Genomic DNA, 23,275 nt, shown 5'->3' with positions numbered 1-23,275 from the left:
GTTCAAGCGATTCTCCTGCCTCAGCCTCTCAAGCAGCTGGGATTACAGGTGCCTGCCACCTCGCCTAATTTTTATATTTTTAGTAGAAATGGGTTTTTACCATGTTGGCTAGGCTGGTTTTCAACTCCTGACCTTAGGTGATCTGCCTGCCTCGGCCTTCCAAAGTGCTGGCATTGCAGGTGTGAGCCCCCCGTTCCCGGCCTCTACTGTTTTTTCTTAAACTATTATGTGCATTGTTGTCATTCCTAATTGATAAAGGGGTGTATACTTATATTGGTATTGCCACTGATAGTGACTAATTGTGGCTTAGGTGAGGATCATGGTTAAAATGAATCTCGTTACTCCCAACTCTAGGATAAGAATGTAAATTTCCCCAAGATAGGTATCATTTAAGTCCTATTCACTGCAGTATCCCCAGTAACTTGGAGCTGTACCTGTTGCTGAGAAATTAGAGCAGTGGTTTTCAATTTAGGAAGATTTTGTCCTCAGTGGGATATTTGGCCATGTTTGGAGGCATTATTGATTTTCATCATTGCTGGTTTGCTGTGCTCCTGGCATCTGGTGGCTTCTGACATCCTGTAGTACATAGGACAGCCCAGCCTCCCACTGAAAGAATTATTTGATTCAAAATGTCAATAATGCTGAGATTGAGAAACCTGTATTAGGTAGATGAAGGAAGTAGGTAAGAGATATAAACATATAATGAATTGCACATGTTAACTTGGCCAGAAGAAGTACTGTCACTCTGGGACTTAGCTTGAAATCCATTTTACTGTTTAGTAGACTCGTATCTAGTACAGGTAAAGGGATTGACTAAGATGACTCAGTTATTGCTGGAAAACTAAGGGTGAAAATCCACCTTTTTGGCAATAAATCACATGCTTTTTTCCTCTGTTCCATATGGTTCTTTTCTCTTGCTGTGTGGGAGGAATTTGTTAATAAACTGGAGGCTCTTATTTAGTACATAGGATTTCTTTTTGGTTCTTGATACTCTCAGAAGCTAGTTCCCTCTTGCCCCTGTTCTTATATTGTTTTTTCTGCCTTTTTCTTTCATTACCTTGCTTCATCCTATGGAATTCCACTTTTAAACAAACATTGCCTACAGAATGACATTATGCGATGCTGTTATTATGTAACTTCTAACAAAATACACATTCTGCCTGAATGTGATAAAGTGAATTTTCATAAGATGGCAGATGCCTTGGGAGATTTGAAAGTTGGGTTGCTGTTCTTTTCCCCTGTGTTATTTTTAGCAATGAAAAATGTAGTAATTAGGATTTAATTGACACCTTTTTTTTTTTTTTTTAATTTTGGTGATGCATCAGATGGGAGAAAACTGAGTTTTTATCTACCTCCATTTTGGCAACAGGGTTCTGGCCCAAGCAAGTGTATTTCTTTCTGCATGAGAGGTAATAGAGTGTGATGGTCAAGAGCAGGAGGTCTGGAGTCAGCCTGCCTGCCAGGGTTGGAGCCCCAGCTCTGTCACTCATGGCACCATGGTGTGAAGCTGAATATAGCTTTTCTCACCCAAAAAAGCTCTTGCCCTTGAATTCTTCTCACTGCAAATAACCCAGCTGTCTTATTGGATGGGATGTTGGAGGTGGAGGGAGGAAAACAGCCAAACCCCCAAAGCACCAAACTAAAACAAGAAGCAGGTCCTTCATGGTCTTGGAGAAGGAAAAATATGTACAGTGGACCAATGCATGGTATCTCCCTTTTCCTCTGACTTGAGGCAATTTTTAATTTTTTTACTTGTAGTATTTTAGAGAGCTGAATACCAGCCCTCTGAATGATTTCTTATCTATACAGACAATTATTTTGATTTCTAACAACGTGTTCGTTACAGCAGTTTTCCATTGTGAGGGGACAAATGAGTGGTTTTGTGATGTTTCTAGTCAAATGATTTTACCTGGAGGAAACTTTCTTTTAAGCCTGAAAATTGCAATGGGACATTTTGGGAAGGAAATGCCAGCTTAGGTAAATATTATAATTTATATCGCCCAACAGATCCCAATGGGTGGCAAAGAGAGGTGGCTCAAAAACATGTCAGTGGGAGGCTGAGAGTTGCACTGACTCAGCAGAATACATTTTGTATGGGAAACTTGTCATTTGTATGACTGCTTCCCTAATGTTAACAATATTTATTTTTTATGCTGCATTGCCTAGCTAGACATATGGCAGTGATGTAAGTAATGTGTAGAAGATATTCAGATACAAATGCATTTTTACTGGAAAATAAATCTTCTCTGTGGTTTTTCTTTTCTTTCTTTCTTTATTTTTGAGATGGAGTTCCGATCTTGTTGCCCAGGCTGGAGTGCAATGGCGCAATCTGGGCTCACTGCAACCTCCACCTCCTGGGTTCAAGCAGTTCTCCTGCCTCAGTCCCCCAAGTAGCTGGGATTACAGGCGCACATCACCGTGCCAGGCTAATTTTGTCGTTTTAGTAGAGACGGGTTTCTCCACGTTGGTCAGGCTGGTCTTGAACTCCTGACCTCAGTGATTTGCCTGCCTGGGCCTCCCAAAGTGCTGGGATTACAGGCATGAGCACTGCCCCTGACCCTCTGTGGTTTTTCTAAGTGTTGTCATTTTCCCCAACCCCGCTTTTCTTTTCAGCACCCTTTAACTTTCCTTCTCTGCTAGATAACCATTTTTCTTCTTTGTTACTTCCTGCTTGTTTGTATTTTGAAATGATCCCCCTGTAGGTTTACTTCTGATTGGCCCTTCTTTCTCCTTATTTAGGCTGTGGTATAGTTGATTTTTTTTTTTTTTCATTTTCTTCTTGAAATGGGAACGTAGAGGAGAAGGAGAGGAAATAAGAGCAGGACTTTTTCACTCATGCATTAAATTTTAGCTTATGGTTGTCTTTATGTGTCTGTATGTATATATCATACCATTGTAAATTGTATGTAAGGAATATGTGTACCTAAACATGTTTTCTTTTATTTTTCAATTTTCCTTTCAAAACATTAAAAAAAAAAAAAGTAGAGACAGGGTCTCACTTCATTGACTAGGCTAGTCTTGAACTCCAGGCCTCAAGCGATCCTCCTGCCTTGGCCTCCCAAAGCACTGGGTTTACAGGTGTGAGCTACCATGCTTGGCCTATTTTTACTTGTTTTTTAGACAGCTTTATTGAAACATAGTTGACATACAATAAGCTGCATATATTTTTAGTGTACATTTTTATAAGTTTGATATATGTACACCTTTGAAACTATCACAATAATCAAGGTAGCGACCCTACGCAAAAAGTTTCCTCCAACCATTTGAAATCTCTCTCTCACATCCCACCAAAGTAGCCTCATCCACTGGTAACCATCAACATGCTTTCTGTCATATGTTAATTTGCATTTCCTGTAATTTCATATAAAGAATTATACAGTATATAATTGAAATCTGTATTATTTTACTTAGGATAATTAGATTCACCTATGTTCCAGTATATAGCAGGAGTTCATTCCATGCTAACTAATGGACCATTTTATAGATATACCAGCATTTTAAATAATCAGTTCATCTGCTGAAGGATATTTAACTTGTTTGTAACTTTTGGCTATTGCACATAAAGCTGCTAAAAACATTTGTATACATATATTTGAGTGGACATAGGATTTCATTTCTCTTGGATAAATCCCAGGAGTGGAATATTTAGAGCATGTGGTAGGTGTATGCTTAACTTTTTGGGAAACTGATAGACTTTCTTCCAAAGTTGACGTTATGTTCTTTACATCCTCACCAACAATGTACAAAACTTCGACTTCTTTACATTCTTGCCAACTCTTAAGATGGTTAATCTTTTTCAGTTTAACCATCCTAATAGGTATGTGGTAGTATTTTATTGTGCTTTTAGTTTGTACTTTCCTAATGACCAGTAATGTTGAACTCTTTTTCCATGTGCTTATTTTCCATTGATATATTTTCTTGAGTAAAGTGTCTATACATACCTTTTGCCCAATTTTTAAAAACTTAGATTGTCATATTGTTTTAAAAGTTAGAAAATATGTTTTGAATACAATTCATTTCTTAGATACCTGCTTTGCAAATATTTTTTCACTCTGTGATTTGTCTTTTCATTCTCTCAATTGTGTCTTTCAAAGAGAAGTTTCAATTTTGATGAAGTCTAGTTCATTAATTTTTCTTTTGATGGACTGGCTTTTGATGCTATATTAAGAAATGTTTGTACTTATTCAAGGTCACAAAGGTTTTCTTATATAAGTTCTGTAGTTTTGGGTTTTACACTTAGTTCTATGATCCGTTTTGAGTTAATTTTTACATAAGATATGAGGTATGAATTCAAGTTCATTTTTGCATAGGGATATCCAGTTGTTCTAGTACCGTTTTGTGGGAGAGGCTGTTATTTCTCCTAAATTGTCTGTTGAGATGATCATATGGTTTTCTTTTTGTTTGGTGAAGTAGATAGATTTTTTTTTGTTTTTAGATACTAAGCTAGTGTTGTATTCCTGTGATTAACTCAACTTGTGATATATTATTCTTTCATTTATCTTGTGGCATTTGATTTAGTAACTTATTTAGAAAAGTTGCAGTCTGTGTTCATGAGTGATACTGGTCTTTAGTTTTCTCATAATGTAACTTTGATATTAGGATAAGGCTTAACTCACAGAATGAATTAAATTATTCCCTCTTCTATTTTCTGGAAGAATTTGTATAGAATTAGTAGTTTTTCTTTCTTAATTGGTAGAATTCATTCAGTGACATCATCTGGCCCTAGAGTCTTCTAACTGGCAAGATTCTTTTTTTTTTTTTTTTTTTTGAGACAGGGTTTCGCTCTTGTTACCCAGGCTGGAGTGCAATGGCACGATCTCGGCTCACTGCAACCTCCACCTCCTGGGTTCGGGCAATTTTCCTGCCTCAGCCTCCTGAGTAGCTGGGATTACAGGCACGCGCCACCGTGCCCAGCTAATTTTTTGTATTTTTAGTAGAGACGGGGTTTCACCATGTTGACCAGGATGGTCTTGATCTCTTGACCTCGTGATCCACCCGCCTCGGCCAAGATTTTTAATCACAAATTCAATAGGACCTCTCAGGTTATCTGTTTCTTAAGTGGACTTTGGTATTTTGTGTCTTTTAATGCATTTGCCCATTTCATCTGAATTGTTGAACTTATGGGCATGAAATTGTTCATAATATTTCTTTATTTTCTTTTTAATATCTTTAGAATCTACACTGATTCTGCAGTTACCTTTCTCATTCCTAGCATTGCTTTCTTTCTCTTATTTCCTAATCATTCTGGCTAGATTGATCAGTTTTACTGATTGTCTTAAAGATAATGGTTTTGGATTAATTGATTTTCTCTATTACTTTTCTGCTTTCTATTTTATTTATTTCTGCTTGATCTTATTTCTGTTATTCTGCTTACTTTGGGTTTAATTTACACTTTTTTCCTCATAGCTCATGAAGGTACAACATGAAATGCTTGGTTTACGGCCCTTCTACTTTTCTAATATAGGCGTTTAGTAGTCCAGTTTCCTCTTAGTACTGCTGTACCAGCATCCCTCAAATTTTGTTATGTTATGCTTTTATTTCATTCATTGCAGAATACTTTCTAACTTCTCTCTTTTGAGTTTTCCAGATATCTTTCTGTTATTGATCTTTAACCCAATTTTTGTTATAATCAAAATGACTTGAACCCTTTTTATTTTTTGATATTTGTTTCATGGCCCAGAATATGGTTAATCTTGGAAAATAAATGGGCTGTGTGTACTGGGAATGTATGTTCTGCTTTTGAGTGGAGTGTCATTTAGGTGACAGACGTGCCCAATTAGATTAAGTTGGTTGATATTTTTGTTCAGATCTTCTGTATCCTGATTTTTCTGTCTGCTTGTCCTGTTACTGAAACAGAGAGGTATTTAAATCTCTGATGATAGTGTGGATTTGCCTCTTTCTTCTTGCAGTTCTGTCAGTTTTTGCTTCGAGTGGCTTTGGGCTCTCTTATTAGATCTGTTAACGTTTACTATTGTTTTGGCTTCTTGATGAGTTGACACTTTTGTCAATATGAAGTGACCTTCTTTATCCCTGGCAATATTCTTGGCTTTGCATATGTTAAAATATTTTGTTTGTGCATCTTTGATTTTTTTTTTTTTTAACATTTGAAGCAGAATTTCTGAGTTACAGGATTGTAACCGTTTAAAAGTTCTTAATATCTTGCAAGATTACCCTCCTGAAAGGCTATACAGACTGACACTTATCTAGGTATTCTTTGTTTATAAAGCTAGGTGCTCTGGTCTTTCATAATTTAAAAATATGTAGCAAGGTGGACTGAACTGTTGTATTCTGTTGATCACAGGATAAAATAAACTACCTTATGTAACTTGTTTTGTAGACTGAAAATGCTGTATACATTTTAAAAGTTGTCATCAATTTTATTTCATCTCTTATAGGCATAAAGATGAATTCTTTCTTTTGTAATATATTTAAGCAGAGGATTTGAGGTTGTTTTCAATGTATTTTGCGTGGAACCTTCAGCTAATACCTTGGAGATGATATTTCAAAATTGTTTGCTTACATTTGGTTAGATGGTATGTTTGGCTTTAAATACATTAATGTTTAGAAGGAAGTTTTATATAGAAAACCAGATGTTCACAAAGGTACTTTCCCAGATTAGATATGAAATACTGTATGCTTAGATCTAGTAGGGATTTGTGGCTGCTTAGGCTTTGTTAGTGCTTGGTGCCAACAGCAGTTGATAAAGTGATCTGTTTGATTTCTGTATCTTGTTTTGATAGGTAAAAGTATTCATTCCCTAGGGAACTTTGCACATTAATTAAGATATGTGCAACCTATTTAACATCCTTTCATAAAAAACTCAGAAGTGACTTGTTTGGATTTCTTTGATAACTCTGAGCCGTTCTTTTCGTACAGGAGTCTTCCAGAGCCTCTCATGACCTATGAGTTACACGGAGAGTTCATTGTTCCAGCCAGTAAGTATTATGCAAAGGTACATAGAAACAGCTTTGTAGTTGGTAGTAAGCATAAACGAAACATTTCCATATGAAAAATTCTTGTTGTTATTGCAATTTGTGTTAAAAATAGAAATCACTTTAAATGATGTTTGGTCCCTCCCTCCAGCCTTACAAGGTGGATAAAAGGGACAGTATATTCATACATTTGTTCACGTACATTAATCATTTCCTGTTATGTTACTGGATATCCAGGACAGGATTCTTGTCCCTATGAGACAATTCTGTAGCAAGTATTGGGGCATACTTACTTCTCATTATATTATAAAATGTACACTAATGGCATGAGCAAAATGCTGAGGGAATACAGAAGTATTTAACTTGTGAAAGGCTGGGGAGATGAGCAGATTTGGAAAGATTAGTAGTTTGGAGATGGCTTCACATAGAAGGATATTCAGATCTAAATTACAGACAGAAGGAATATTACGAGATAATGCCAGGAGCCCAAACAGTGTTTGATACAAAGTGAATTATATGTGATCAAATGTTAAATGAAAAAGGCCTGTAGTTGGTGAATTTTGTGATTGGATTTTTTGTGAGTCATACTCATTTGAGGCTTTCTGGTTTTCTATTATCATATAGCTCACTTTTTATATTTGATGTGTGTCGTTTAATCATCACAGCCTCCGGAGTACACTGGTGTTAGGTATTTCATAGTGAAGGAAATGAAGGCTAAGATGTGTTAAGTAACTTGCCAGATTATAGGGAGGCTTATTTAAAATTCAAAAGCCTAGTTCCACTAGCTAAAACCTGCAGTATTGGTTTTCACAGGTGCACTGACAGTAGCTGTAATTGTATTTTCATTTCCTTTTATTTTCTCCTTCTGGCTGCATTCCACAGTTTAATCTGTTGAAAAACTTAGAGCATTCCCTTTGGGACCAATGTTAACTGCTGCCTGAACATTGCTCTAAATGTTACCTCCTTGTGAGGTCCCTGCTCCAGCCAGTATAAAGGTTCCTCCTGCGTTGCAGGAAGAAGTAGTGTGTAGGCCCCATTAGACTATACATATAAAAGAGGCTTTTGGAAAAGCAAAAATTGGATTCTATGAACTTTTGTTTTCATATGGAGGGAGGATATTTTAAAAAAGAGAATTTGAGATCAAGGAAGTGGGGGAAAATTTTCTCGGCAAAAACTCAAATAAATGCTGAGTTGTTTTGATTTCTTCCCTGTGGCATTTTTGGCAAACTGGGAAGAGAGAAAAAAAATTTAGTTGGAGGACAATTGTTCATGTTCTTTGCCTTAGAGACTGGAAAAAGCAAAAGACTGCCAATTTTAATCTAGAATCCTTTGAGAATTAGGGAAAGATAAAGTGATTATGAAATAAGGTTTTAAATGACCACAGTCATTAGTATTATCATCCTACCCCATAACCGATGGCAGTGTATTTAAAATTTGAATGTTAGTATGTTTTACCAGATGAAGAGGTTCCTAAGAGGTAGGAACTTTCTTCTTAAGAGGTAATAGAATCTATGGGGGTAGAAAATAAGTTTAGAGAGTTTGTTGAAGGTATCTTTGAACAGCATGGTGATAAGGATTGTAGGAACACAGATAGTATCATCACCTTGTGTTTTGCTTCCTGACTTTGTGGGAATGCTGTGATAGTCTTCACTGTAATTTGGATAACAGGACTGTCAGAAAGAAATACTTGGCATGGATTTGCACCTAAGTACAGTTGTGGTTGGAATGGGACCTGTAGTAAGTTGATTTAATGAGAAAAAGTACATATAATAAATGGGTGTATTTTAGGGGCCAACATTTCCAATGTCGACTTTAATTTTGTATTTTAATCTCTTGAGCACCCTTGTCGGCACTCACTACCTCTTCTAGAGACTGTGGGAATGAGCTCCTAATCTTTTACTTATGGACTTTTAAGTGTCAAATAAAATAGTTACAGAAATCAGGTGGCCAAAATTAGTCTCCCCCTTTGAATGTTGTTGGAAAATCGGGATTGTGGTTAAGCTGTCATTTTCTGTGAACAGTCACACAGCTTACCTTGTTTTGCCCAAGTGTCTGTTAGCTGAGCTGACTGCTAAAATTACTAAGCATCAGCAGTCTTTGTTACCACTTCTCACACCAGCCTGAAGACTAATTTTTGATTCTTCTCAGTCATGTGCAGTGGTTTCCATCTGTTCTGTGGTGATGAGATCGTCTCTTCTCTTCTGCCCTCCCTGCTGAGAGTTCTCAAGGTTTCTCCTGGGTCCCATCATTTTCTCTTATCAGTTTCTTTCCTGTAGTTTTCTGTTGCGAACCTCCATGCTAATTTCTGGGGTTCATGATACAAATACAAATTTCGTTTCTATTTTCTCACCACAGAAAACACATTTTTTTTTTGTTCCTTGTTTTAAAAAAAAAAATCAACTTTCTGTTCAAGGTCGACTGCAAAAATTTTTTTTCTTTGAGAAAATTAAGAGAGTTAATTTAACTTTCTCCATTAGCTGAGTTCCAAACTACACTTGCTAAAAGGAACCTAGAGACCATCCATCTTGGGGGAGACTATAATGGACTTTTGACATAGAAATTTATAAGATGAAAATGCAGTTACCTGGTCTATGAGAAATGGAAAAAGATGGTGTCCCTCACTGGAAGGCAGGCAGGCATCCAGCTGGATGCCTTAATGCATGATTTCTACTGCCTTTGAGAATGTTGTAGGCCATGATCTGTGTGTCAGCCTTTTGGCCTCAAAGTCATTGCTGTATCATTTTGATAAGAATGGACTCTTGCCTCAGGGTTGGAGTCATAGTGCTTAGTACGAGAATGACAACTAAAGACCAAATGCTGGTTTTATCAGAAGGATGGTCTCGCTGTCACTAAAACCAAAATGCTCGTGTTGCTATGTTTAATATATTTTCTTCCTGTAGTCAAGTTACTTGGGAAGCAACATCATTACCACAAAGGTCTTTTCTTATTTATCATGAGAAACATAACTATAATCGGATCCAAGACATTGGTGTTTGCGTAATCAGAATGTTCTCTCCTTTTCTTTCTTTCTTTTTTTTTTTTGAGACGGAGTTTCGCTCTTGTTACCCAGGCTGGAGTGCAATGGCGCCATCTCTGCTCAGCGCAACCTCCGCCTCCTGGGTTCAGGCAGTTCTCCTGCCTCAGCCTCCTGAGTAGCTGGGATTACAGGCACGCACCACCGTGCCCAGCTAATTTTTTGTATTTTTAGTAGAGATGGGGTTTCACCATGTTGACCAGGATGGTCTCGATCTCTTGACCTCGTGATCCACCAGCCTCGGCCTCCCAAAGTGCTGGGATTACAGGCTTGAGCCACCGCGCCCGGCCTGTTCTTTCCTTTTTAATAAACCTACCTGGGAGCAAGACAAAAATCATGTGATTTTTGCTGGGGAAGGACTCAGAAACCCAGGAATTAAGGGAACTGAATGCTTAATGGCATGCCTTGCTCTTAGCCGGATGTATTCATTTCACAGTAGATGCAAATGCCACGGGAGAACCGCAGCACTTGATGTCTGTTGACTGAAGCACCTTATCCCTTGGGAAGTGTTTGGATGGTTACTGCTAATACCTTTCTAAAATTACAGTATTACTGACTTTTGACATTTCAATATTGAAATAATTTATCTGCCTGTATGTCTTTGAGAAGCTCCATGATCACATCTTTTTCAGTTTGTTAGTTGGCACAGCATCATAAGCAGATGGACATTACAGTGTGGTAGATGCTGATTTGTAGTTACACAATTAAAATGCCTTTTCCACTACAGTAAGCTCCTAATTCCCTGGCATATTTCAAGAATTTGATATTATGATTAATTTAGTTTTTTTTTTTAAAGGTAGGCTGTTCATTATTTGTCAATCAGTAGGAATTAAAATAAAATAAATTACATTAGCATAAGCAACTTTAGATGACTTCAAAAACTTTTTTGGAATACCTTAAAGATGTTTTGTTGTAGCTACATAGAAATGCTTGCTAATAGAAAGCTCTAATGTCAAAACAAGATAGAGAAAAATGGTTTTATTTTAAAAGCCTAAAGAGTATTTTTTTATTTTTGTTTTTGAAGAAGAAAAAGTCTTGGCAGAAATGTATGTGTGGTTTTGAAATAGATGGGGATGGGCTAGCAGGAGAGAGACTTGAGATAGTGAAAGGTTTTGACTCTATTTTCAAAGTTGATTCCACTCTTTTGAGAAATGAAGAAAGTAATTCATAGAGGGTGAGAAACTGTTTCTCTAGCTTGTGTTTCTAAATAATGAATCCTAAAGTATTTAAACTAGGTTTTCACTGAAAAAAGGTGATTATTAATGGCAAGATAGACTCACAAGTTAATGGTAGCTTTTTAGTGCAAAGTTTTTCGAACTTTTTAATTTTTGCTATATAAAATTCTTATCCTCAGGGGTTATCCTTTGGTTTCTTTGGAATTTTGACTATTTTGCTGAGTCTCTGCTTTAATTCTGTTTTTTGAAATCAAAGCTGTGCATTGATTCTGTTAAATTGTTTTTATTTTCTTTAGTGTTAATGATTACTATATCTTGGTTTTTACACCAGATTAATAACTGGATTATAATTTATCACCTAACCCTTTAGACAGTTGTGTTTTTGTTTTCAGTGATAAATTTATTTTGTATCTAGAAGTTTTTTTTATGATATAATATGATTTAATTGTGTTCTTTACCTGTCTTTTAATTTCTTAGCCTTTTGGCATTCTTTCTCTTTAGCAACAATTGTCTTGTTGTCCTCTATTATAAAATATCATTTCTCATTCTCAAACACAATTATTAGGAACAAACTTATCTTTGCAAACATTTAAGCAATCTAAGTGTTCATAAAATTGATGGTAAAGTATTCCATTTAATGACACTGAAAAATGTCCATGATATATTAAATAAAACAGGTTGTTTAGGCATTTCATTACAAGAAAGGAAGAAAACTCTGCAGGATTTATTCCTAAACTTTACCAGTTTATTTTAGGATGAGATTTATTATGGGTAGCTTTAAGTGAACTTTTTGTTGAAATGTAATGTGGTTTCAAATCAGTATACATCTTAATGAATTTTCACATGCAATCAGCCCCAGATAAAGCAGTCAGACATCATCAGAAGCCATTTCTCATGCCCATGTGATCATTATCCACCCCTATGAAATGCGACCACACTCCTGATGTTGTAGGTTGGGGCTGCAGCATTTGAACTTTATGTAAATAGAATAGAGTATATTCTGTATCTGGTTTCTTTTACTCATCTTGTGAGATTCATCCATGTTATATAAAGCAGTCGTTCATTTGTTCTCATTGCATTCCATTTGAATAAACCACCATAGATTTATCTGTTCTACTGTTAATGGACATTTGTTTTTTTTCCCCAGTTTTGAGCTGATAGAACGCTGCTGTGAATATAGGAGTATGCATCTTGTAATGAGCATTTATTCACATTTTTCCTGGTTATATACCTACGAGTGGAATTTTCAGTCGGTCATAGGGAATGGTGTGTTCAGCTTTAGTAGATAACTGTCAAACACTTCTCCAGAGTAGCTGAACCCTTTAATGATTCCTATCTAGTTAGTATACAGAAGTTTCAGTTGCCTCACGTCCTTGCCAAAGCTTAGTATTCGTTTAAAGCCATTTTGTCAGTGAGTATTACTCTCTCATTGTGGTTTTAATTTCTTTTTCACTGATACTGGTTTATTCTGTGTTCATAGGTTTTTTTGATCATAAGAATAAATATTTTTTGCCTGTTTGCCTTTTAGGTTGTATCACTCTTTTTTCCCTAATTGTTTTTTTCTTTCTAATCTGATTGCATGTTATTATATATATGAGATGCATTATTTCTCATATAATAGAATATATATTATTTCTCATATATATTTTTCAGATTTTTAGTACTTTGTACTAAAGTCATTTTCTCTGTGTTGTCCAAGGTTTTATTATTACAGGTATTTAATTTTTGTCATAAGGAAAGAAACTATTATCATTTGGAAAAAATAAATGCCCCTTTCTTGATCTGCTTTACCTCTCTTTCCCATTTTCTTCTTTTTTTGCTTTGCTGAACAAGTGGTCTGAAATCCCACTCTTCACCCCTTCTCCAGCAGCTCCCTCTTTTTTTAACCTCTTCATTTTCGTAGAAAGGGGCTTTCCATAAACTTGGTGATGCCAGGGCCGCTTCTCCCAGTCTTTCCAGTTTGACCTCTCCTTAACTCTCGAGTCCACTGGCAGTGCCCAGCCTTTGTGGCTTCTTTTCACTTGCCTTCCTGATGACATCGAACCTTGCTGGTCCTCCCACCTCTTCCTTCTCCTCAGTTGCATTGCCTGCTTGTCTTAGCCCTTGACTTCACATCTTCCTGTACATCTTTGGAGCCCTTTTCCCCGCAATGCACTCAGTTAGCTTTCTGTAGAAGTTGGGCAGCTTTGTTAAGGGAATGTGTTAGTTTCCCAGGGCTGCTGGAACTACTAACCACGTGGCTTCCAAGAAGAGGCATTTATTCCATCACTATTCTAGAGTCTGGAAGTCTGAAATCAAGATGTTGGGAGGGCCATGCTCCCTCTGAAGGCTGTAGGAGGGATCCCTCCTTGCCACTCACAGCTTCTGGTGGTTCCTGGCAGTCCTTAGCGTCCTTTGGTTTGTAGGTCCTTCATTCCAGTCTCTGCCTGTGCAGTGACAGGACAACCTCCACTGTGCTGTCTGCACATGACCACCACCCCTCTCTTTGTTTTCTTATAAGGATACCAGTCATATTGGGTGAAGAGACCCCACCCTACTTCATTATGATCTCATCTGAACTGACATCTGCAACAGCTCTCTTCCTAAATAAGGTCGTGTATTAAACACGCCTTTTTATTCTGATGTTTTGACATCTGGGGCCCCACTGACCTGAGGAGACTGCCCTTCCCAGTGCTAGCCAATTCCTGGAGATATTTAACCTCTGTAGGCTTTTCATGTGGAACTCTCCAATCCAGAGTCCCCTTACCCCTGTCCCCGCCAGCCTCCTCTGTGGACCCTTACACTGCAGGCTGTACTCTCCTGCCCTTGTCACTTCAGTCCCAATTACCAGCAACTAGGGAGAGCCCCTGCGCTGCACTGCCCACTGAAATAATTTAAACCACCCAATTGACACCCTGCACACCCTGCCTCATCCATTCCTTCCTGCAGAAACTACAGTAGGGGCTTTGCCTACGTTCTTTGTTCTTCCTCTGCCTCTTGATCGACGCTGGTGCTTCCCCACATGGCTCTGCGCAGCATGCTGTGCCGTCTGTTTCTAGGGCTCTGTGAGTCTAAACTTTTCCCTTCCTGACAGTCATTTCCATGCATTCCTTAGCATACCTGATGACATTAAATCCCAACAGTAACACTCCTGAGTTCTAAGGGCTAGAACTTCAACTTTTTTTGGGGGGGGTGGGGGAATCAAATTCAACCTGTAATGTGCAATAGCCTATTTGCTGGTGTTTTATTTGTTTTCCATTGTGGCATGACCCAGTGACTAGACTACACCAAGTAAATGACAAATAGACGTGAAACGCAGCATGCTAGAAGGAGAAGCTGCAGCAGCTGTGTGTTCTTTAATATAAAGGGAGGGAAAGGCACCGATGGCAGCCACTCTGAAATTACCTCATCAGGGAAGGCACGAGAATATTCATCATAAGGAGAAAGATTTTTTTTCTTTTAAAGGTGGCAAAATATGTTTACATTCTCTTTTGTTTGATAGTCTTGAACAGAGGAGCTGTTGTGATTGTTTATCTTGGGAAATGTATTTGATTCTGAGTTCTCTACTAATTTTTTTATCTTCTTTTTTTTTAAGAAAGCGGCAGCCCAGAATCTCGTGTGAATGCGGTCCATTTCTTGGTACACAAACTGCCAGAGAAAAATAAAGAGATGTTGGATATTTTGGTGAAACACTTAACAAAGTAAGCCTCTTTTTCATCCTTTTAACTTTCTTCCCTTTGGTGTAGGTGCTGGTTAGTCTGAGATTTGTGACGGGTGGAACTGGGGCTGCAAACACAAGACGCCAACGACCACACCTGGAAGGGCAGGCTGGACGTTTGACTCATTGTGTGTGTTTTGGACGAGCCTGTTGAAATATGCTTTCATGAAGTTGTATAATTATTTGCTTAACATCTCTGCCAGCAACTCAGGGTTTGATTTGAAGTGAAAGAAGAGAATATTATGCATTACCCTATACAGAGATTCTGGAAATGTGGTTTTACTTTTGTTAGAATATTAGCTTGGTTTCACACCTACCTAACTCTTAAGTTTGAACATGTCCTTTAAGTTGGCTTAATTCAATAATGGTAGTTATTTCATAGATTTCGTTCTCTTTTCTTCCTTCTTTTAAAAGCAAGCAAAATCAAATCAGTGTAGAAATCAGCCCTTTATGTATAGCGATTATTCTAACTAGAATTTTAGAGGTGAAAGGAAGCTGAAGACTTTACGATGGGCTTTTTGGGATGTCTCCCTGTTGTAAGTCAAAGAGCACCTGTAATTGTTTGCTCTACCTCCTCCTCTGTAGTTCTACCGCCTACCTCACTCCAGTTTTTTGAGACAGAGTGTCTCTCTGTCATCCAGCCTGGAGTGCAGTGGCACTGCAACCTCCGCTTCCTGGGTTCAAGCAATTCTCCCACCTCAACCTCCTGGGTAGCTGGGATTACAGGTGCACACCACCACACCTGGCTAATTTTTGTATTTTTAGTAGTGATAGGGTCTCACTGTGGTGGCCAGGCTGGTTTTGAACTCCTGACCTCAAGTGATCCACCCCCTTTGGCCTCCCAAAATGCTGCCTTTATAGGCATGAGCCACTGCACCCAGCTATATTTTAGAATCTTTATTTTACATATGAAGATCAGAAGATACTGTGATTTGTCAAAGGTCCCATTACTAGTTTAGTCATTTATTCATTTGGTCAGCAAATATTTAGCGAATGCCTTTTTTGGGTGCCAGCGGATACATAGTTGAATAAGATTAAGTCCCAACTTTCATGAAGCTTACTTTATAAAGGGGGGAAGATGAAAAACAGATTACAAATAAATACATAAAATAGCTTCAGATGATAAGTGGCAAAAACACAAAGCAGAGTAAGGGGACAGAGCATATATTGAGTGTGAGACTGTAAAGAATGTCATGCAAAGTCTTTTTGAGGAGGACATCTTTGAGTTGAGACCTGAATTAACTTGTGGGGCTGCTGAGAACAGTTGTCTAGGTGGTTCACTGCACAATGCTACTAGGCTGAAGGAGTGATTGTGGGTGCTCTGACCAAATTCTGCATGCTTTTACAAAGGTACTATGCAGTCTAGTATTCCTTGGAAGCAAAAGTATACTGATGTGGGGAAAGAGGGAGCTTTCTAAGAAGAGAGGAACAGTATATTAAGGTGCTTTTGGGGGAAGCAAGCTCAGCATGTACAGTTGGTCCTTTGTGAGTCCTGCATCGGCAGGTTCAACCAGCTGCTGATCAAAAATACAGTGTTCTCTGTGGACATGAGGGTTGACTTTTTTTATCCGTGGGTTTCCTGGATTGACTGTAGGACTTGAACATCTGCAGATTTTGGTGTCTGCAGAGGTCTTGGCATCAATTTCCAGGGAATACTGAGGGCAAACTGTACATGGAATTATTAAGAGAGCCATTGTGGCTACAGTAGAGCACCAAAGAGAGGGAAGTAAAGGAGTAGGCAGGAGCATCAACATGGAGGGTTTCTCGGACCTGGTTATTCAGAGGTAGATGTTGAGGATGGTTAAGTCCCTTGCTTTTAAGGATATACATACAGAGTTGCAGACCATTCAAGGTCCACAATTTTTGCCCTTTTGATTAAACAGATTCCTCCTCCCTTATCAATTTTAGTGTTTCAAATCACTCCAAGCAGAACCTAATGACCGTGGCAAACTTAGGAGTGGTGTTTGGACCAACTCTGATGAGGCCACAGGAGGAAACCGTCGCTGCCATCATGGACTTGAAGTTTCAGAATATTGTTGTGGAAATCTTAATTGAAAACCATGAAAAGGTAAAATTCTTTTTTTTTTTTCTTTAAGAGATTTTGTTTTCGGCTTACTGCCATGCAGCACACAACGATCCTCCTAGATTTCCCTTTTCTTTCTCTCTGTTTAAAAATACTGTTTTATTCTCACTATGATGAGCTTGGTTCTAAGTACTCATTGAACTTCTGTCTTAAGGAGTTTTATAAATCTGAAATTTATCTAGTCTTTTGTTATCTCACTGGTTTAATGAAGAAGCATTTAATCCAGATGTGAGTGAATATCAAGGCAATTGTAAACTCTTTGTTTTTGTTACTTTTATTCCTGTCTTTGGATTTCTCACTCAAATTCTATGTGGCACAGCGACCTTATACTCTTGATAAAGTTAGGGCTTTGCAACTTGCAAGAGAAAATAAGGCAAGTAAGGTTGAAAGGATGTGAGATGGGGCCAGAGGACCATGAGCATCATTGAGAGTTGGGGTTGAGAGTCATCAAGGCCAGCCCCTGCTCTATACCTGGGAAGGTTGCCTGCCCTGCAAAGATTCTTTCTGGTTGCACCTCACTGTTGTGAATCGCATGTAAAGGAGGAGAAGTTAGGGAAGGGCAAACTCTTCAAATAGGCTCAGGCAGGGGATCTGGGCAGTGGGGAAGGTTACATATTGCTGGGGTGTGGTGGATGTGTTTGAACTTGGTTTGACTCAGGAGATCCATGTTGGGGTGAGCAGAAACTGCTTTAATATACTGTTTCCTCCCACCATACCTACTCAACATATTAAATCCTGGAAATAAATACTCTTCATGATTGTCACCTTGGGATCACTTTCCCAAATTACTGTTGTTTTCTCCTTGATTGCATATTGTCTACGGCTACTCTTAGGATAAAACAACAGAGTCTGAGTCTGGTAGTTACAGCAGAGACCAGGTAGCCTGCAAGGCAAAACTATGTACTGCCTGGTCCTTTACAGAACAGCCTTGCACATTCCCCATTCTAGACCAATCATTTTCAACCCTGACAAACCAGAATCACCCGAGGGACTCTTTTAAGTGGCTGCATAGCCGTGTGTGTTCTGTTCAGTTTTTGCCTTCCTCAGAATTATGATAAGTAGCCAGCAAGGAGAACCGCTGATCTAGGGAGGAAACATCTCTTCTTTCTCTATTATGAACTTAGGAGAAGACCTCAGTCTGGAACACAAAAGAAAGTTTCATTCATATCTGAGAGGCTTTTGTTCATAATAGTTAAAACAAGATCTGAGTATGGCATTTGTTGATGTTAGGTCTGACCCATGGCAGTTTGTGCTTGGACTCAGAATTGGAAAGAGCTGGGGTCTATTCAGTTTAGCTGAGCTTCATTTATAAGTAGGGATGAGACAATTTATCGGGGAACATACGGTAAAAACGGTTTCAGGATGCCCTTGGAGTGCTGTGCTCGATAGGACCACCTTGAGGGCCTGCCCCTCCCACTGTCTCAAGCCCCCTCAAAATAAAGCTTTCGCTTATTAAGAAAAATGAAGATGGTACTCATAGTTAAGAGTGTACCTTTTCTTTTTTTATATAAGGATGTAAATATAGTTTTAAAAACACTCTTTAGGACAGTGCTTTCTTTTTTTTTTTTTTTTGAGATGGAGTCTTGCTCTGTTACTAGGGTGGAGTATAGTGGTGAGATCTTGGCTCACTGCAATTTCTGCCTGCTGGGTTCAAGTGATTCCCCTGCCTCAGCCTCCCAAGTAGCTGGGACCACAGGTGTGCACCACCATTCCTGGCTAATTTTTTGTATTTTAGTAGAAATGGGGTTTCACCATGTTGGCGAGGATGGTCTTGATCTCCTGACCTCATGATCTGCCCAACTCAGCCTCCCTAAGTGCTGAGATTATAGGCATGAGCCACCGTGCTCAGCCAGTGCAGTGCTTTTTAATCTTCTTGGGATCACAGACCTCTGAGAAGCTGACCAAGGTTATTAACCTTTTTGTTAGTAACCCAGATAAATGCACATAAATCCTTCTTTCCTCTTAATTGTTCTAACATTTTCAGTGGGCTCACCTGCATTCCTGAATCTATGGACTGTAGGTTAAGTATCTCTGGTTTATAATGAATAATCTCTTAAGCGACTTGCTTTCTTATCTGTTTCTCTGTAATCAAGGGAAAACATGATTTTAAAAACCATATTATTTTCTATCAAGAGCCTTTAGATTTTTTTCTTCAGTCACTTTGCTAATAAACGTTCCTGACTTCTGCCTCTCAGATAGGGAGCTTGAAAACTGTTAGAAAGCTTGGTCACTCATTTGTTGATTAAAAGGATTTTTTAAAAGTTGAGATTGCATCACATGCCAGACATGTAGTAGGTGCCGGATGTGCAGATGAACGTTCCGGCTCCCGTTGGAAAGCAGACCGTCATCTGGGGGCGGAAGCCATGTTTTGGGACTCGGATCCCGTAAACTTATCCCAGTCTAACATGTTACATAACTTATTTTCTTAGTTGTCTATTTCCCCCTGCTAAGATCTTTGAGGGCAGAGATCTTTTTGTCTACTTACAGTAATAACCTGGCACATATTAGGTGTTCAGTTATATATGGAATGAAATAATGAATTCGATACGTTTTGAGGGGGTTGGGGGACTGGGAAAGAGACAGGCAAACAGAAATGTGGTCCCTTTGGGGAAGACATAACAAGAGCATTTCTTGGGTGCTTGTTGCATTGGCTGTTTGCTGGAGCAGTTCTAGCTTATGCTAATGTTGATTCTCATGGAAAAGTTAAGCTTGAAAGCTGCTGGGGATTTTCTTTGCCATTATGGTAAAAGCAGCTTGTTTATGGGTGTAAGAAGTTTTGTTTTGCTTCCTCCCGCCCCAGTGGTGGTGCATTTATGCCTCCTTTTATGGTTTTGTCAAACTGTCATTAAGCCTCATTAGTGTGCACTAAACCATCCAGACAGCTCATGGAAAGATGGCTACTGTTCATTTTTAGAAAGAAAAATAATTAGACTACAAGCGTTGAAACAGTGTTACAGTAGCTCAACAATCATTCGATTAAATCCTAATTAGGAAACTTTTATGCAATTTATTTGTGAAAATACTGGCTCTGGGTCTTGCTCTTGGATAAAGGATCTCCATTTCATGCTGCAGCTACCTGTTTTCTTCCCCTTTTGAAGCTGGGGAGATAAGTACATGATTTGTCTGCTGGGAAGTAGGTAGTGCTGCTTTCACCTTGTTAATAAATCTTACAGGAATTTTCAAGTAGCATCGGTGAGCTAGTTATCATAGTTTCAGCAGACGAAAGTGGCCTTGCTCTCAGAGCTTTACAGAGCTAAGTAGAGGTCTTTCGGTTTTCCTTCTCTTCCTTTCTGTGGCTAAATAGTGCTATGAATGCACAACCAACATTAATTAAGTGCGCAGGCTTTCTATTTAGAAGGGAGGAATGGATGTTGAGTTTCAGATTCTTCACTGTGTGTATGGGTTTAGGGTTGGAAGCAGGGTTGTGTGGCAGGGTTAGAGGATTGGAGAAGGGGGGGTGTCAGTTTGGATTAGTTAACAGTTCTGAGAACCTTAATTTCCCCATTACCTCGCTTCATCTCTCCTATTTCATCCTTGTACACTTCTGCTCCCACTCCTGGCTCTTTGTTCCTGCTCAGTTGGACTTCGCTGCAGAGCCCAGCCTCTGTGATGAGGAAGAATATTTCTGACAAGAGTGCTTGTGCAGAAAAACTTCATATGGACGTGTGGGTCGGCGTTAGCCACAGGTTTCCCTGACAACTGACCTACAGGAATCCTCCAGGGGATCCTAACATTTGAAGAGAAAGTGGGGAGGGAAGGATCTAGTCCCTCTTAGTGTTTCAGGACAAGATGAAAACGAGAGTAAGGGCAGGAAACATTTAAAAGAATAGTCTGTGAGAAAGGAAAACATTACAGTAATGGATGGGGGGGCAAAAATAGGAGGGGTAAATTGGGGAGGAAAGGAAGAGGCCTATGTGTGTCACTGAAAGTGACTCTTAACAGGGGAAAATGACAAGAGAGGGGAGTCATTTTCTTTTCCTCAGCTATTTATTTTTCCTCCCCAGGAATGTGAAAAATGTTGGCTCCAGGAAAGTCACTAAAGCAAAGAGGAAACGTCAACGTATAATTAAAGCAAGATTGCTCTAGATGAATTCTGGAGTTAGGAAAAGGTCCCTAGTTAATCTGCTTTGGAGATCACAGTTTTCCCTAGCCTCCTTGCTGTATTTATAAATCTGTATGTATTTTATAGGAAACTTCATCCATATGTTTTGGCTTTATTTACACATAATACATTAAGATGTAGGCCAGATGTAGTGACTCTCGTCTGTAATCCCAGCACTTTGGGAGGCTGGGAGTGGGGGCAGATCACCTGAGGTCGGGAGTTCGAGAACAGGCTGGCCAACGTGGTGAAACCCCATCTGTACTAAAATAGTACAAATTATTAGCTGAGCATAGTAGCATGTGCCTATAATTTCAGCTACTCAGGAGACTGAGGCAGGAGAATTGATTGAATCCAGGAGGTGGAGGTTGCAGTGACCTGAGATTGCACCACTGAACTCCAACCTGGGCAACAAGAGCAAGACTGCATCTCAAAAAAAAAAAAAAAAAAAAAAAATGATTCCGAGGCCAAAGTATTATCAAGGTCTTTATTCCCTTGTAAATGAGAAAATTGTATTTCCCAGGTGGCAGAGGGTGTTGTGAACTTTTCAGAGATTTTCAAAATGGGGTTGTGCCACAGGATTTGTGAGTTTTGCATAAATTCTGTTCTTAACAGATTATACTTGTTATGCATTAATTTGATGCATTTTTCCCCCCAGTGCCTGCTGTGAGTCATTCATGGTGTGAGATTTGGGGGAAGCAAAGACAGTCCAGTAGGGGAAAGAAGAAATGTCCAAAAGTAGCTACAAGATATGGCAGAGAATAAGTGCTCTGAGCGAGACAGAGAGCGAGCAAGAAAGTGGCAGAGACTTCAGAGGAGAGTTTATGTTCAACTGCAGGGAATCTGGAAAGTTTCCCCAGTAAGTGCTTTGAATCAGTTTTAGAATGGAGTTTGAACAGGTGGAGATGTTTTAAGAGGACATTTTGGGTATGGGAGACCACGTAATCAGAGAAACACAGAGAGGAGGTACGTGTTCTGGGAAGGCAGCTCTTGTTGGAACATGGGCGAATGGCAGGAGATGAGATTGGAAAGAGATTCGGGCGAGGTGTGGGAGGTTGAGAATGCTGCTTTAGGACTTCTGCATTTACTTTTATAGGTACTGGGACCACTCATGGTTTTCAAGTAAACTGCTTCACAAAACTTCATCTGACAGCAGGATTTGCAATAGGAAGTAGAGGAATAAAAGGCTAGGAGAGTGGTTATCTGGCATGGGAGTGAGAATGGGGAGTTTCAGGGTGGACAGCATCATTTGGTGAGGTGGAATAGGCAAAACCCAAGGACTGGGTTTGTAAGGGGTCTCAGAGGGAAATGTGATACAGATTCAATCCTGGGACAATATGGGTGCCATGCCACTGATAAAAGGAAGAAACAAAAGGGTTTGGGGCAGGAGTAAGATGAGTTAAGTTTGTCACCTGGTGAATTGTAGTTGTCTATTCAAGATAAGCCCATTAGAGATTTGGTGCCCAAACTTATGAGTGAATTTAGGGGTAGAAAGTATAAAATAAGGTATAGTTGGAGACAAGAGATTGGCGTAATAAAATGTTTATTAGATGTGCATGATGTTAAATGCTTTTGGTCTACTATAAAGGGTATGAATGTAATTCTAGTGCATGTGGATGCTTCTTTGTGTATCCATACACTTAAAAAATATGTAATAAAACATAAAATTCCCATTGCATAAATATATGTAATAGTATCCCTATATGGGTGTAAAATTATTAGTATGTATGTTATCTTTTTATACATGCGAGAGAAGTGAGGGGTGAGAACTTAACTTGCTCATGAGCTCACAGCTAATAAATATGGCAATGCTTGGGTTTGAACTGAGATTGATCCCCAAAGCCTTTGCTTTTCATCATTAGGAGAAGACAACAATATCCTTGAGAAATACCAAGGTTTTCCTGTTAAGGGAAATAGAGGAGACAGAAGAAACCCAGGCAGGGTCAGGTCAGTTCTACTGTCAGAGTTGTCTAGGGGCATTGTCAAGGATGCCAGATACGCCTCATGAGATGGATGGCATGAGTGAGCTCTTTCAACAGTGACATTTCATTTCTTTTTTTGAGATGGAATTTTACTCTTGTTGCCCAGGCTGGAGTGCAGTTGTGGTCTTAGCTTACTGCAACCTCTACCTCATGGGTTCAAGTGATTCTCTTGCCTCAGTCTCCTAAGTAGCTTGGATTACAGGCATGTGCCACCATGCCCACCTAATTTTGTATTTTTAGTAGAGATGGGGTTTCACCATGTTGGCCAGTCTG

General features: G+C 39.0%; 1 protein-coding gene across 6 annotated transcripts in view; it reads left to right on the top strand.

The window, feature by feature from the left end:
• The window catches only part of ARHGAP10 (Rho GTPase activating protein 10), a 345,584-nt gene that overhangs the window by 233,811 nt on the left and 88,498 nt on the right, over positions 1 to 23,275 (top strand). For all 6 annotated transcript variants that reach the window (XM_078366438.1, XM_054252873.2, XM_035294477.3 and 3 more), the window contains 3 exons: positions 6,877 to 6,935; positions 14,716 to 14,821; positions 16,747 to 16,906. In XM_078366438.1, coding sequence (XP_078222564.1) covers positions 6,877 to 6,935; positions 14,716 to 14,821; positions 16,747 to 16,906 — 325 coding nt within the window. The remainder of the gene's footprint in view (positions 1 to 6,876; positions 6,936 to 14,715; positions 14,822 to 16,746; positions 16,907 to 23,275) is intronic.

This window comes from Callithrix jacchus, chromosome 3, assembly GCF_049354715.1.
Source record: "Callithrix jacchus isolate 240 chromosome 3, calJac240_pri, whole genome shotgun sequence".
Taxonomy (NCBI): Eukaryota; Metazoa; Chordata; class Mammalia; order Primates; family Cebidae; genus Callithrix; species Callithrix jacchus.
Note: the sequence above shows the minus strand (reverse complement) of the source record. Positions and strands in the feature narration are given on the sequence as shown.